Source organism: Cyclopterus lumpus, chromosome 5 (genome assembly GCF_009769545.1).
Source record: "Cyclopterus lumpus isolate fCycLum1 chromosome 5, fCycLum1.pri, whole genome shotgun sequence".
Taxonomy (NCBI): Eukaryota; Metazoa; Chordata; class Actinopteri; order Perciformes; family Cyclopteridae; genus Cyclopterus; species Cyclopterus lumpus.
The window spans coordinates 6,771,618-6,787,783 of NC_046970.1; the positions used below are offsets into that span (position 1 = coordinate 6,771,618).

A 16,166-nucleotide genomic window follows, 5' to 3' on the forward strand; every position below is an offset into this window, starting at 1 on the left:
ATTTCTTGCGACTTGGACTGAATGTGAAGTCAATCCAGGATCATATCAGAAATTACTTTTTTTTTAAAAATCAGTCGTAGAATACAGAAATGTATTCAACCTCCACGGGGGAGAGAGAGCACATGACCGCAACAAGTCCTTCAAAGTTTGACTTTAATCCGACGTGTGATACGACGGCTCCCATCCAGGGTGGTGAACCGGACGGATTCTTGTAGGCCCAAGCGTCGCAGTGGCAGCAACTCATGTTTAGCTTATCTGAGCAGGGACTACCTGCTGCGCCTCTTTTGACCTCTGACCTTTTTTCTTTTTTTTTTCTTTCACATTCCTCATGTCCATCTTCCCAGGCATCGTGGATCAGATCCCTGAAGGGAGGTGAGTCACAAGGTGTTAGGAGCCACGCGACTGATCAAACCCCTCTGCCCAATAGCGGGCGGTGTCAAGCCCTGTCAGTGGGGAGAATGATGGGTATTCATCAGGGGGAGGGGAGTTAAAGCTGGTCAGGAGTCAGTGCACGCATTCTCTCAATGGCGGACCAATCGGACAAGAGGTGTCGGGCAGAATCAAGGCATCGGGGTCAACGGTTAGGGCTTGCCGTGGAAAGTTTGATTCTGCTGGAGCCGATCCCAGCTGACATTGGGAGAAGGCAAGGTTCACCTGGACAGGTCACCAGTTTATCACAGGTCACCAGTCCATCACAGGGCACATAGAGAGACAGACAACCATTCACACTCACATGCACCTACGGGCAGTTTAGAGTATCCAATTAACCTGAGCTGCATGTCTTGGACTGTGGGATGAAGCCGGAGAACCTGGAGGGAACCCACGCTGCCACGGCCACTACACCACCGTGCAGCCCCATGTCTATATATATATATATATATATATATATATATATATATATATATATATATATATATATGTATAAATTAACGTAACAAGTTGCCCTAAAGAGTCATTATGAACACATTGTGTGCAGCAGGGGAGAAGGCGGGACGGGGACACACCAGTTTGTGGGGAACGTCGTGTCCAAAAGGAGCAGAATGCAGCAATGTTCATCAATGCAAAAGTAAAAAAAGAGATTCTAAAGTAAGTGATGATACCCCAAGTGTGGGAATAAATAGATTAAATTGTAGTTTTAAACTCATTTTGATGCCAAAGAAAGGAAGTCGGTGTGGTAACTGCAGAAAGCATTCGTCTGTGGCTAGATGCTTCACATTTAGAAGAGGTAATGAACTGGGGTAAATTATGGTGTAACGTCTTTCATGCTGCAATAAAACATACCGTTCAGCTTGGAGGAAGAAAGGAAAAAGGAAAAGGGAAAAGGGAGAAAAAAGAGTCCTCTCAGTGATTACAGGGCCAGAACAAACCTTAGTGAGACTGTGCTGCCCTCTAAAGGCCACGGGCTGTAAGTATCAGCTATCGATACATTATTTTGCTCAGGACACGTTCAAAGCATTATGTAAACGAGATTATCGGAAGCTAAAGATTTCGTCACATCGGCCACACGTGGAATCTAAATCGTGATACCTTCTGGGTAATTTGTCTTTTGTTAAATAAGTAGTGTACAATCTTTACTTGTTCAAGGGTTGCTTTCCATGTCTGGCCCAAACCTTGTTCCCAATGTCACACAGCGCATCATAATAACAAGTGTCTTCATTATTTCAGAGGATTCCTATAAATACATAGTTGTTGCTATATTCAAATGATTCATTTAAACAACAATTTGTTGAGGTAATCAAGGCTTAATGGATCCCAGAATCAGATTAAAAAATGGATAATCTTCTATTCGTCAATCACCATGTTTAACAGCATGTCATTCAATTCAAACTCGTGTATTTGAACCTCACAAACATCTTTCTAGACATCAGATTTCTTATTTCATGTCGGTTAATCATTTCCAGCGAACACGACACAATGGAATATTCTGATCATGTCCACACCTGTCATAGATGAAGGGTTTGATTAAGTGGGCGGGGCTTTCCGTATGGAGCTCTTGCAGCAACATGTGTGTTGTGAAATACAGCAAGTCATGGGGCAAAAGGGATGACTGGAGACTTCTCAGTAATTGCGCGATTGAAGTAACGTGAGAGAGGACGAGGCCAGACTGAAGTCCTTGCTCGAGTTCGACCAGCAGCCGTTTCAAATGTCATTTCCTTATTGGAGCATGGTTGAGTAAAAGGTTTCCGTTTTTGCAACAGTTGGTCGGCGGTTGCAAGATCAGTGAAAATGTACTGGCAAAGAAATTGAATTGTTTTCCACTCCGTTGTTAGGTTTTAATAATATATTCTTTTAATATAAAATAAGAATACAAATTGATTAAAAGGTGGACATTTGATAATGTTGGAAAACGACCACAAAGAGATGCAGGGCAACAACAAACAGACACCAAACGACCACAAAGAGACTACAAAAATACATTTAAAAAAAAGAAAACGAAGAGACACAAAAGACCCACAATGGTGCACAGATGTACTACAAAGAAACTCAAAACGACCACGAAAGGACACAAAATGACTTGCACTAGAAAAAGATTACAACGGGACACAAAACGGCCAAAAGAGAGACACATAACACCATTTCCCCCTCCCCCCTTATTAGTCTCACCCCGACTCATATGCTGCTCCTTTTGTAAATACCACCTTTGTATGTCATTTGATTAAAAAGCCGTTCATAAAAAATCATTTAAAAAAAGAGACACCGATTTATTTCATCCCAAAATTAGAAATGCACTATTATTGCAATCAGGGGAAAACCTGTGAGCTTCTTCTGTCACAAGCAGGGGCGTCATTAGGCCTATTTTAGTGGGGGGTTTAGCCCCCCCCGAAAATGTTCTTCAGCCCCCAAAATAATTTGGCATTATTGGCATTAAAAGTTTTTTTTTTGTGATTATATTAAACTATTGTTTTTCACATGGACACGTTATTTTTTATCTCTAACATGCTACATATGTGCGTGCGTTCTTGTTTGTATGTTTTCTCACCCTTCAAATTACAATCCAATAGCCCATCATCATACTTAACGATATAATCCCCAGGCACTAGGACCTTGGGGACGCTGCTGCGCTGACGCTCTCACTCTGCCAAGTAAGGTCTCTCAACGGCAGACAGAAGTTTAGCTCAAAGTAAATGATGCACGAAGTGACCTGTAAGTCCAAGTAGTTACAGAATGTGTCTGTCTGTAGTTGTTAACGAGTGTTACCTGCTTACATTCAGGTTTACCTGTAACTCCAGGTAGTTACAGAATGTATCTGTCTGTAGTTGTTAACGAGTGTTACCTGCTTACATTCAGGTTTACCTGTAAGTCCAGGTAGTTACAGAATGTGTCTGTCGGTAGTTGTTAACGAGTGTTACCTGCTTACATTCAGGTTTACCTGTAACTCCAGGTAGTTACAGAATGTATCTGTCTGTAGTTGTTAACGAGTGTTACCTGCTTACATTCAGGTTTACCTGTAAGTCCAGGTAGTTACAGAATGTGTCTGTCGGTAGTTGTTAACGAGTGTTACCTGCTTACATTCAGGTTTACTTGAGGCAAATGAAAGGGAAGTTAGAAACTGTCTCCAGTGAGCGACAGTGTCAATGAGCAAATTCGAAATACAAGAAATAACTATTGACATCTCTCTATTCTTTGCATTAATATAGATTATTATTATTTATTTTTTTCCATTGAATGGTATATTTGACACTGAACTAGTTCATCTTTATCTCAGTGATAGTGTCCAAATGAGCATAAAATATCACTATGACCCTGAATTTCTGTCTCTTGTCTTATCATATACTGAATGCAAGCAAAACTACAGAGCAAAATCACACTCTTTCTGATTGAACCAATCTATGAACTGTCAGACAATGGCTATGGATATCCGGGCCCCCAAGAAAAATTTGCGGCGCCCTACAAATGTAACACTCCCCTTGGGGCTTAGCCCCCCCCCTTTCTTGGAATCCTACAAACGCCCCTGGTCACAAGAGACCTGGGGTGTGGGAATTTGTCACATTGACTCACAATAGATATTTAATTGACCTCGGTGGATCACCTTCTCAACGGGTTTGTCCTCATTCCTTCGGCTGCGCGAGGATGTAAACAAAGTGCACACAGAGCTCCCGGTCTAGGTCGAACTCCCACACCATGTCACATCCGACCAACAGCACTGTGAATCAATTAGCTCGTATCGACGGCAGATGGTCCTCAACCCTAATGTGTCTCATTCAAATGAAGAGCATCAAAGGCCCGCGTTGTCATGGCAGCCCGTGCAGGTGACTGTTCTCAGATGTGAGCCGAACAAAAGGCTTCACACCGGCCCAGACGCCATTGATCGTCGAGGCTGAATGGGCCCAAAGAAACCCCCAGAGGAAATGATGCCGGTGTATTCTCCGTGGCCCTCTGATGTCGATGAAAAGGTTCCACTGGTCCCGCTGTTATTTTAAGATGCGAGTTGTGGAGCCCAATATGAAATAACACATTGTGGAATAAGCGATGTGAAAAATACTTAATGAACCAATAGATTCTGAAATTATTGAAGAGATTTACACTCATCAGACCACTTCAACATGTTATTTCACCGTTCTGATCCACTGAACAGAGGCGCATTACTTCATGAGCTTTACTTTCATTCCGTCACATTTTATGTTTTATGGTTAGCAGACATGAAAGGGCCTGGGATTGGCCGAGAAGCAGCAAATGTCAGAAATATCGTCATGTAAAAATGACAAACCATTTCCATTAAGGGATCTAAAAAATTGTTTATATTATACACATACTAGATACACTTAGTAACTAAATGGGATGTTTGATTAAGACAAGCCCATTTCCTGCCATTATTATTATATATATATTTTAAAGCAACTATTTTTCCCCAGTTTGGGACTTCCGTATATGCATGTTCAGGAAGGTGAGGAGCGTGTTGCTCTGCGGGTGAAATAAGTAGAAAAAGTGTGACAACACAGAAGGTGAATTCATCCTTTATTAAATCTTGAGGAGTAATCTACAGTGGTTGGACATTAACAAACAAGTAATTTGTGCAGAAGGCCGACAGCCAGAAGTCTGCCCTCTGGAGGATCGAATCCATCTTTCACAGACACAGAAGGTGAACAGGCGAGATGCAACAAACCAGCTTTAAATTCATTTTAGTAAAAACCGGTGAACATTTCTTATTTTTTTGTTTATAAACACAAGATTCACTACAATTCAGGTTGTAATATTCCCAGTAAATCTTTATCTGGAAGGATTTGCTCGGCTCTCACTGAGATGTGTTCGAAGTCGGGGGAATTGGACAAAGGGGTTCAGGTCGCCATCGGCGCGCTCCTGCAGAGGGACATCGATCCTCGCCCACCTCAGTAATTTCAGGTTACGGGCCAGGACGTCACAAACAGCCCAAACTCACACACACACATTAGGCATGTGTGTATTTGGTGCTCCTCAACAAGGACACGCTGGTGGAGCCCGGGGGGATATCAGCAGAGTAACCCCGCTGTTCAGCAGGCTGCACTCACATCAAAACTACCGCCGCTTCCGTCAGTCACCTCTAAGCTCCGCCGGGGCACGCCGCTCAGGTTTGTCCTGAGAGACGGCTGCCCTGCGGGCGGAGCAACTGGAGGTGAAGCAGAGTTAAAAATAAGCTAGATAGAGCGGTTTAGTTGGAGAGTCCTAACGTGAGAGCAGCCTCAGCTAAACGAGCAGGGTTTAACCTCAGCAGCCGGCCTGGTTGATGTCTCCACCGGAGTTCTTGGTCACATCCATTGTAGTGAAGATCTAAAAATGCAGAGGAGAAACAAACATAAGTAAGGCGATTTTTTTAAATCAAAATAGCCAACATGAAACTACTCGCAACAAGGTCTGTGGATTTTCTTGAATAAACAGGTCATAATTACAGGAAAGAAAAAAAATGGTTGAAGTGTGTTAAATATGGTGCTTTGAACACCACAAGCCGAGTAGCATCTTATCTGCAACTTATACCAAAACAATCTCCATTGATAAAGAGCGCTACAGGTAAGAGGAAAAATATGTATTTTGGATTTTTATGGTGAACTGTGCCATGAAAACTATAGTACCATGAAAGAATAGGAAACTTGGACATGGGCACAACATGGGGCAATTAACAGTGTCCTGCAATCATTCAAACTTTACTAAAAAAAAAGAAAAAAGGAAATGCAAGTAATGCAAAACATCAAACGACTGAGTGACTTAATGCACCGCAATTATCACCGTCCTGCATTAACTTAATGAACGTGTGAAATCTGCTATTAAGTTAATTGGTGCACATTATGCATCACGGCAGCCAGAACTGACATTTAAATAACTATCCGGCTTACGATCTGCAAAAAAAACTAAACGGGATTAAAAACGCTCTTCAAGTCAGGCCTCTACAAACAGAGATGGTAATACTTTAAGCCTTCGCCTCCCCTCACTGTGGCTGCACCGTTCATGTGTTCTGATCCGATCTGTGCTCTGGCACGACGGGAGCATTCACACAGATTTAGACTGGACTAGCCGAGTGAGGGAGCCATGCTAATCAAAGTGCAGCGGGTGTGACATTTATATAAATGGGACCAACGTGCAAATCTTATGAGACATCTGCACACACACAGCTTTCAGTTAGAGTTCAACATGTTTGTTGTGTTAAAAAAAAAAAAGGCCTTTTAGCTGTGCGGTGGCTCATCATTTCCTACTTCCTGGTCGGTCAACAGAACACTATTCCAACACGTATTTGAGTAACCAGGCCAGAAAAGGAGTAATATTTCAGCACTGTGGTTTCGACTACGCAGCCTGTGTGGTGTTTTCGTTAGTTTAGAATCCTCGAAAGTTTTTAAAAAAAAAAGAAGAAAAAAAAAAGGCACAACTCATAATCCTTGGAGCACTTTAGTAAAAGTTTTTAATACGTGATTGGTTGAGGTCTTCAACTGCGGTGCAAAAGCTTGGCATAAAAAAATTATTCATGAACTTCATTCATGAAATATGCTGAACCTGAACGAGTAGCTGGCAGAAGTACCGAGCCCCGCCACATCTCAGCTCTACTAAAAAGGTCGGCAATAAGTGCACGCTTTTTTGTATTCTTGATTTCTGATATCTATAATGACCAGCGTCGACTTCTACCTCAGCACAGGTTGGGTGGATGCCGATCGTTCCGTCCAGCTGTTCCTTGGTGGCGCCGCATTTCATGGCTACACCAAAGCCCTGCGTCACCTCTCCTGCATTTGGCCCCAGGTAGTGGAACCCGATGACTCGATCCTACGGTGTTACAGCAACAACAAAAACAGTCATTGGCGTGACAAAAGAAGGGGGCACGCGGCGCCAGCTGCTAAAGATCTGAGTCAACTGTGCAGAAGCAGTGATAATCTTACGTTGTCCAGTTTATTGCAGATGATCTTGCCGTAGCACCTGTTGTTGTCTCTGCCGGGCACGGTGAACTCCAGGGGCCAGAACAGACTGTGGTACACCTGAAGACCACAAACGCAGTGGAGCTTTATTACAGTGTATCTAATATTATATATATATCCACCATGTCTGCAGTTAAACCTCAGAGACAAGTGTAGAAGAAAAAAAAAGAAGAGACATACTGCAAATGTGTGTCCAGACAAAAGAAATGTGTGTGTTACCTCCAGGTTGTCTTGCCCATAGAGCTCTGTGGCTTTTTCCTCCGACAGACCGCAGGAGCCGTACTCCATCGGGGTGAAGACAGTGGTGGGAACGTTGATGTAGTCACACTACACCAACACAGGAAAATATTTGTTAGGGAAATAAAGGCTCCTGTTGGACCGCCGCCAAGCGATGTTCCAGTGATGGTTGAAGCCAGGTGCCGTTTACTTTCAATGCCAAAGTGAGTTTGTGTGTTGAGGAACCAGACGGTCGATGAAAGATAATAAAAATAAATAAAAATATGGGCAAACTAGCCCACGCCTTGTTTTTGCGGTACGTGTATGCACGAGGGATTACTGCAGGAGCGTGTATGGACCGACTTTAACATAAAAAAAGACCTTTACATTCAGTCAATAAGTAAGTCAGTCAAAAAAGGTTATAAAATAATTAAGAATGAAAGAAAATACTGCATTTCAGATAAAAATATATTTACTGTGTGAATAATTAGTCAAAGTTAAAGAAAACATTTCCAAAGATCAATCTGAATTCAATAACAGTGGATCATTGAAAAACATCCTGTTTCCACATAGGAAACAGGATGTCATTTTTAAAGCTGACCAACGTCAGTGCAATTCCAATGTGGAATTTCAAAATTGAAAGCCACCTAAAATGCCAAACACAAGCTCCAAGAGGCAGGTTACACCCTAGACAAGTCTCCAGTCTATCGCAGGGCAAATAATCTCCATTTATTTTGAGTGTATCTTATTTTTTAAAAAAGCATTATCGATCATACAAAAATCAAGGAAAAGTCAGAGGAATTTACTTCTACCATCCTTTATTCATTACAGACTGGCTGTTTTTTGCCGTTCATGCAGATCGCCATGGCGATGGCATGTGTGGGGTAACAGCGATGTACCTTGAGTGTTGCGCCCTTGTAGAGGCGCCGTGCCAGCAGCTTGCCAGCCTGGATGGCGACAGGCGTCAGCTCCCACTTGCCCTCCAGAATGTCCCCGATGGCGTAGACGTGGGGCACATTGGTCTGCTCTTCATCGTTCACCGGAATCTTCCCATTCCTGGACGGTGGGAAACAAAGCAGTTGCATTTTCAAAATGGGCCCAATTCTGATGATCAATTCTGTCAACGGCTCATCTTTTTACATTCTTAATGTCTTTTAACAGTTAAAGTGAAAGCACGGATAAACCGGTTTCTTCACCATCAACATCGAAACTGCAAAGCGCTATACTCCGTTTGAGTTGAACGCTACAATAACAACAGCTGCATGTAGTATTTAACATCTTATGAAAATAAAAAGTTACCGTTTGAACGGTATTAATATTGTTACTCGATGTCGGAAAGTTTTTTTATACTTAAATAAAATTAGTTTTTCTTGTTAAACATTTTTCGGGACTTTTTGTCAAAGTCAATCTTTAGTTGATCAGTTAAAACTCATTTTATCTTTAACTTCTGATTGCAAAAAACAGAAACACGCTACGCTGTAGTCCGTTCACATTTTTTCCAATCAATCAGTCAGCGCTGTGCCTAGGGGTCATGTTAGGCAGAACAGAGAAACATAATAGTATTCTGATAAACCCTACAGAAGCCCTCTTGGCGCCATCAGACTACCAAGGTCATAAGACTGGGTCCATGTGACCCACCAAGCGCTGTTTAAGCTCGCCTCATGCCTTCTTAATCCCTGTTGGTCATTCACAAAAAATTAATAAATGGAGTGCCAACATCATAAGAAAAGCCTACATACCCCATTTATAATATTTTAAATAATAATTATAGAGTGCAAAATGTACGACTTCATCAGCTTGTTTTACCGGTCTAGTTTTTTAAATTCCTAAAAAAAACAACCTAAGAGCAGATAATGCAACACGGGCGTGAAAAGCTTAGATAATTCTCTTTAAATGATAAAAAAGCATCTGACACACTGTACAGGGGGGTGGGGGGAAGACACCCCTCCTCTCTCCCTATGAATCATGAATCCTCCCCTTCAACAACACCCACACCTGGAGGGGGCGGCAAGAACTGCTGAATCATCATGACTGCACAACCAGTCTTAAAGGCACAGGACGCCCCATGTAATGCGATGGATGTATGGAGGAGAAACAAAGAAAGAAAAAGATGCACAATGAGATGATAAACTTACTTGGGGTTGACTTTGACCCCTATCTTGTCCAGGCCGACCTTGTCGGTGCATGCGTCTCGGCCCACTGCTATCAGCACCTGAAGGACAAAGAAATGGCTTGTAGTTTTAAAAAGGAAGGAAGTCCTCCACTGTCGGGAAAAATGGCATTAGGATTTATTTATTTCAACTGACAAAACAAAAACAGGAATGGTCAAAGTAAAAGTTGTCAAAGTAGCTAGAAGCAATCTAGAGAGCCACCCCCCCACCACCAAAATAATCCTCATGAATGTAAACAAGGAACACGGTCAAGCAGAATGACTAATGCTTTGTCAGAGCATTTGATTTATTGATGTCGGGATGTTAAGAGAATTTCAACAAATATTAAAAAAAGAAATGCTTCTTAAATACATTACCCAACCTAGCTTGTATTCATATAACTATGTATTTATTAAATATTGCACAATTTGGGATTTCCTATAAGATTGTCCCAAAAGGAACCTCAAAGAAACGTCCAATGTATTCTCCAACGGTAACACCAGGAACAGACGGGCGGGATGAAGAATCAATAAGTACCGTGTTGTACTCCCCCTCGAAGATCTCATCGCTCTCCGTGGACTTGGCTGTCACCTTCAGCCTGCCGGGAGTTCCTGCTTCCAGCTCCTCTACCTGACAGACACTCAAGGAAGTCAATCTTTGTGCTACTGTCAAATATCCAGCTGAGAGATCAAAACTGATGATACAAGAAGGTACGACAATAAATCTGATGCTGCGCAATTACACGGTTCAAAGTCTGCAGACTATAAGATGCCTTTGTTATCAATGGGGGCTCCTTTAAGTGAGATGACTAAAACGCTCGGAGGTCTAGCTGGCGCTCACCTTCACAGGGACATATTTGCGCAGGAACTTGACGCCGTGCTCCTCCATGTGCTCGCCGGCACGGTTGGCCATGTCCTGGTCGAAGCCCCTTAGCAGGATGGAGCGGACCATGACGGTGACGTCCAGACCCAGGCCTGCCAGGAAGCCACCGCACTCCAGGGCCACGTACGACGCCCCGATCACCAGGGTCTTCCCTGGGGAGTGGGGCAACGAGAAGAGGTCGTCGCTGGCAGAGAAAGCGCAGACAGACGGATGGATGTCAAGGCTAACGACAACTGGTTTAAAAACAACAAGACTGTAGTTTCTCCAAGTATAGCATGTGCTGACATTTCAAAAACACTCCCCGACACAAAAGAAATACTGCCCAGGATGGGGTTGTGTCTTGTGTCACAACAACCTTTGGTTTAAGGTTTTCGTGCAACCAAGTGAGCAGCATGAGGCCATTTGCAGGTTGACAAATGGCAGCAGTAATCACCAAAGACACCTGAGGGTAACCTTACATAACCTTTTAAAACAGCTTGGTGACTGATGAATGCTTTGGGGAGAAGCCATCCGAGGAGGACACTAGGGGTCCAGATCATTAAAAGCTCTCACCTGGTGATGCAGTACTCCTTGTCTCCAGGTATGCCCAGGTAGCGCGGCCTCTCTCCTGTAGCCAAAATAAACTTTGCCGCCGTGTAAAACGTCTCCTTCCCACGTTTGTTGGTTGCCTGTCAGAAAACACAAAACAATAACTGATATTAATTAAACAATACGCAAAAAATTGACCGACTCATCGAGCAGTCTTTTTTTTTGGCGGGGATGTGCAGGGTGGTTTTTTTTCTTCTTGTAAATATTTGCTTTGGGTGCAGCTCGTGATGTGATCTCAAGTATAACAAAACAAACAAAAAATAATAATAGGTTGCAGCAACAGGCTGGACAACATTTCAAAAGCAGGCAGCTTATCAAGATTTATGGTGAGTTTCAGGACCGAGTGAGGAGGGAAGGGCTTTTTCTGTGGTCAAATAAACAGTTCTGTATTGTAGTTTCAGAAAAGACCATTCGTCAAGTCTACCAATACTGGAACCGAACTAGCAACAGCAGTAAAGGGGACAGTTGGGATGTTTGGAAGTGGTGTTGTATGAGATACTTATCCAGAAGTCAATGGGTTACCTTCCGTAAGTGGTGGTTTGGAGAAAACAGACAGGAGCCCAAGCCCAAAGCAATGTACTGCTGCGTACGGGTGCAGCAGCATAAAGTATTTAAGCCACCATCAATCTCAGTGTGAATATTTATCTTAAAAAAAACACTCAGACAAACAAACAGTCATTTTAAAAACACAGGAGTTACTGGTCTAACGCTGCCTTGATTGGTTAGTTGTAATTGAGTGACTTAAATTAACACCAATGTCACACAGTAACACAGACAAACTAACCAATCAAGGCAACATTCGCTGATTCCGAGGTAAAAAAAAAAAGGAGTCTGGCGGCTTTGATGAGAACGACTTCAGTTCCAGAAAGGGCTGTTTAATAGTTTGACGGCTAAAAAATTTCCTTTAAAACAAAAGCACTTACCTTGACTTTGTGTGGTTCGATGAACTCTGCATAGGCATTGATATATTCGACACTCTTGTCTCTCAGTGCCACCCTGTAGCCCCAGTTCAGTGAGCCGATGTAATTGTTCACCGCCGTCTTCATCGTGTCCCAGTTGTGCTTCACTGAGTACAGACGGACGGCCGTTAGTAGAATCAGTGGTATGCTAACAAGTGACTAGTGACCAGGCACGCCTCTTGATTTACCGCGACAAACCGGCGCGGTGTCCCCCCTCCGCGACCTCCGGGGCCGGCGCTCTGCACCCTCACCTGTCTCACTGAACTCCCAGCCGAATTTGCGCGCATCCTGCATGGCAGTGCCTAGCACGGCAGTCTGGTGCATCAGCTTCTTGGGAATGCAGCCCACGTTCACACAGGTTCCACCGAGACCTGACCAGCCACAGCAGTAAGGAGTCAGATATTTACAGTGCATTGCAAGTACTTTAGTAAGTATCCTGAAGTGGAAGCATCTTACCCCAGGTGGTTCCCTTTGGCGTGGGCACAACGTAGTCCAGCACCATGACCTTCTTCCCCAACATAGCGGCTTCCTGTTAAAATAGCCAGTGTTACTGCCACGTTCCGGAAATGTGTGATCCCCCCCCCCCCAACACTGTCCCGTGGAAAGTGGGAAACGGATAAATGGTGACGGTAAATCTGTGCGTCACCTTTGAGCAGGCCAGGCCTCCAGACCCTCCTCCGATGACGATCAGGTCATACTCGTAAGCTTCGGCATCTCCGCTCAGTAGCTGCTTTAGGCTGCCGTCTTCATGAGCCTGACAGAAACATTAACACAGCGTTGCGTGGATCGTGTGGGAACAATAAACTTTAAAGTCATTCCAAAACACAGCTGAAGGACTAAAAACAAATAAATATTCCTTGTTGTTATTAACTAGCATCAACTTGAACCACACAGGCCCCTCTGTACACAGCGTCTAGACCGTGGATAAGTCACTCGATACGCGACACAAGGATCGCACCGCACAAAGAAAATCCCTTTAAAAAGACAAGTTACTTAGCCGCAAACACACGCTCTCACCTGCATCGTTTTGTCACAGCCACCGACGTGCATCTTGTTGATGAAGACATTCGGAACGCTTTTTTGTCCGGTCATCTCAAGCAGCATCTCCTGATAGGTGGTTCCATCCTCTGCACGGAAGAGTCATTTGTTTGTTAGTGCAAAGTGAATAGGGTTATTGAATATTAGCAAAAACTTCTCACATGGTTAATCAGCATGACTAATGCACAGAGAATGACACAAACCTACAGGTCTCTCTGTGCTCACAGCACGGCCACAAACGGAGGCTGCACTCAAATGGGCCCCTACTTCTCCTCAGATCTTATGTAGTCACTTGAACCTTCAGTTCGGCCAGTCACGGTTGACTAACAACACCACAAGGCAGCACTCTTTCTATGGTTATATCCTCACCAATCTAGTCTGGCGGTCAAAGCTGATCAGCTGATATGAACAGGCAACTCCCTCAGCTGAGGTTGCATCGGTTTGTAATATACTCTGATGAGTTCTATTCTTAAAAAGGCGTTCATCAATCATTTCCTGATTGATAATCAGCGTCCCTATGCGCTTCTGTCGACAGCGTGACATAATTGACTCCACGAGACAGCGCAAAGAGGTCAGAGTTTACCGAGATACTGCATGAGGCTAAAGTACCTTCCGAGAGTGACTCTGCATGTTTTTTGTGCTGCTGCACAGGAAGAACTATTCCCACTGCATGAGGCTAAAGTACCTTCCGAGAGTGACTCTGCATGTTTTTTGTGCTGCTGCACAGGAAGAACTATTCCCACCACAACACGCAGGACTTTACACAATGTTGGCAGAAAAAAAAAACGTGGTTTCAATCTCAAGCATGCATGCAATTAATTTGATATTGACATATGATAGATCAAGCGAGATAACACTGGCAACATATTAGGCACTCATAAGCATTATGTGAACACTTGGTTTAGATAACTTTAGAACACTAAAATGAGCAGACACTTCTAAAAAGGTTTGTTTATATACAGTAACATCTCTTTCTTACCTATGAGATCCAACTCCACCACGTTACACTCGACGTTCAGCTCTTTGAACAAGTCTTTCACCTATAAAAGAGACACAAATGTAAACATTACACATCAGTGTCCTCATAAACAGCCTTTCATATTAGCAAAGGTCGGCGAAACACTCCACATCCAGAAACAGTCTTTCATAGATATTTACATTTTGTTTCAATAAAAAGAAAAAACCTGTCGTGCTGTTAATTGTTAGTTGCCCCCCCCCCCCCCCTCCTCCTCTGCGCGAGAAGTATGTTGGCGGAAGACAGACAGTGTAACTGCTAGCTAACGTCAAAAGAAGCTACGTTTTAACAGCTGCAACGTCAAAGACACGAGTGCTCACGTTGCTTTGTAGAGTGCCGACCGCGTCTGACCCTCCAATTTAAGTTAACAACGAACTCCAAGTTATGCAAGTTAACTTTTCTAAGACGCGAGACCACATTCAGATAACAGTAGAGCAGCTAACGCGACAGTGACCCGACCGGTGGGGGGGGGGGGGGGGGGGGGGGGGTTCTGTCAAACTGTCTCGACGGTTTATTGAATGTATGCGATTCGGCTAGATTTGTAGCAATTGGCCGCATTCGGGTTCCGCCAGGACGAAGTCTCTTGTTAGCTTTGACGCGACAAGGAAACGCCAGCAATTAGACCGAGCCCGTGGACCTCGGGAGAAGATGGAAGTTTCCGACCGGCGTAAGCAAGGTCTCCCTCTTCGACAAAACCAAAACAACTGCCGCCTTACCTTAACACAGTACGGACAGTAGCTTTTACTGAAGACCATCACTTGGTTGGAGTCAATAAGTTGCTGTATCTGAGATTTGAGCTCATTCTTCCCGGTGTCTTTTTCGATGGGAGGCATTTTCGAGGTGGTTCCGTCTGCCTGCGCAGGGCAAGCTTCAATATACGGCTGACGAGAGAATATGGGAAAACCTGAAATTAAACCACAGCAAGTCTCTCTTAGTAAATGTACGAATGTCCCTTGGCTCTTTCTCCAGGATAAACAAATACTAACAAACAGCTGACCGGCGAGGTTGACCACGGTTCTTCTCCCTCGGCTGTCCGCAGCTCGTCTACCAACCGCGCCAAACGTCTTTTACCATTTCTTGTCTTGCTACTTTGGGTGCGCTCGATCTACTTCACACTTGGTCCCCCCATACTCCGTTGCTCGTCGTTAATCTGGGAGGAACTCCACCCCACACGGTCAGCGCTGTGCATCAAAACGTGCGTACCTACATAAACGTCACAGGGTTCCTATTTACATGCCGTAAAAAGGCTGAAACTATTATCCCAAGAGCAAGTAGTCTGTTATCTAGCGCCACCTGTCAGTGAAGTTGGTCTCTGACAAGTGACAGGTCCATTGAACAAATAAGACTTACCTGTACAAAACTACAACTGCTAAAAACTACACAATTATTTCAATTTAATGCACATACATTGTACATTTTTATAGTTTTTTTATTATTACATTTTTCATCATGATTTTCCTTGATACAAATTAATATTAATTTAGATACATTGTACTACTTTTTTGAAATATATTATAGATATATTGTACATATTTGTTATAGTATTTTTTATTGTTACTTTCTTCTATTCTATATTCCTCTTTCTTGATTTGTGTGCTTATAATACACAATACTTATAATACACTTATTGTGTGCACCAATACACCAGAGCAGATCCTTGTCCGTGAAACCTACTTGGCAATCAACCAGATTCTGTTTTGAGTCAGTAATTATTCCACAAAAGGGTCTCTCTGGCATTATTAGCGTTGCAGTTTTCTAATGAGGCACTTACAAGACACAGGTTGACAAAAAAGACTACTACTTGTTCTCTAAATAATGTAAGTGTACAAAATAAACAAATGCACACACCTGTAAGTTATTGTACTGAAGTGTCGATAATGTAGGGCTGTAGCCAGGAGTATCACCCTCAAACAACTACATCCTACTACAACTAAAGAAAATGATGACT

The 16,166-nt window shown here is 43.3% G+C and overlaps 1 protein-coding gene across 5 annotated transcripts; it reads right to left on the reverse strand.

Annotated features, from left to right (window-relative positions):
* Positions 1-4,939: 4,939 nt before the first annotated feature.
* Positions 4,940-15,458, reverse strand: txnrd3 (thioredoxin reductase 3). Of its 5 annotated transcripts, none has more exons than XM_034533390.1 (17): positions 15,216-15,458; positions 14,935-15,122; positions 14,183-14,243; positions 13,183-13,292; positions 12,812-12,919; positions 12,622-12,694; positions 12,417-12,536; positions 12,130-12,272; positions 11,171-11,286; positions 10,577-10,802; positions 10,274-10,366; positions 9,722-9,798; positions 8,486-8,642; positions 7,590-7,697; positions 7,335-7,430; positions 7,087-7,221; positions 4,940-5,745 (listed from the first exon to the last, which is right to left on the reverse strand). In XM_034533390.1, exons 2-17 carry the CDS (start codon positions 15,049-15,051, stop codon positions 5,683-5,685), a joined length of 1,803 nt encoding a protein of 600 aa, XP_034389281.1. In that variant the 5' UTR covers positions 15,052-15,122; positions 15,216-15,458; the 3' UTR covers positions 4,940-5,682. The 5 variants fall into 5 exon arrangements, with proteins under 5 accessions (XP_034389281.1, XP_034389276.1, XP_034389279.1 ...); XM_034533385.1 differs by having other exon boundaries at positions 12,354-12,536; positions 15,216-15,351; XM_034533388.1 differs by having other exon boundaries at positions 12,354-12,536; positions 14,935-15,099; positions 15,216-15,346.
* Positions 15,459-16,166: the final 708 nt, after the last annotated feature.

Excerpts from the sequence above, each read along its gene's own strand:
- txnrd3 (XM_034533385.1), bottom strand. The coding sequence starts at position 15,051 with ATGCCTCCCATCGAAAAAGACACCGGGAAGAATGAGCTCAAATCTCAG. Across the intron at positions 11,287-12,129 it reads TCGAACCACACAAAGTCAAG|GCAACCAACAAACGTGGGAA; the intron begins GTAAGTGCTTTT and ends GTTTTCTGACAG. Across the intron at positions 9,799-10,273 it reads TCGAGGGGGAGTACAACACG|GTGCTGATAGCAGTGGGCCG; the intron begins GTACTTATTGAT and ends TTTGTCCTTCAG.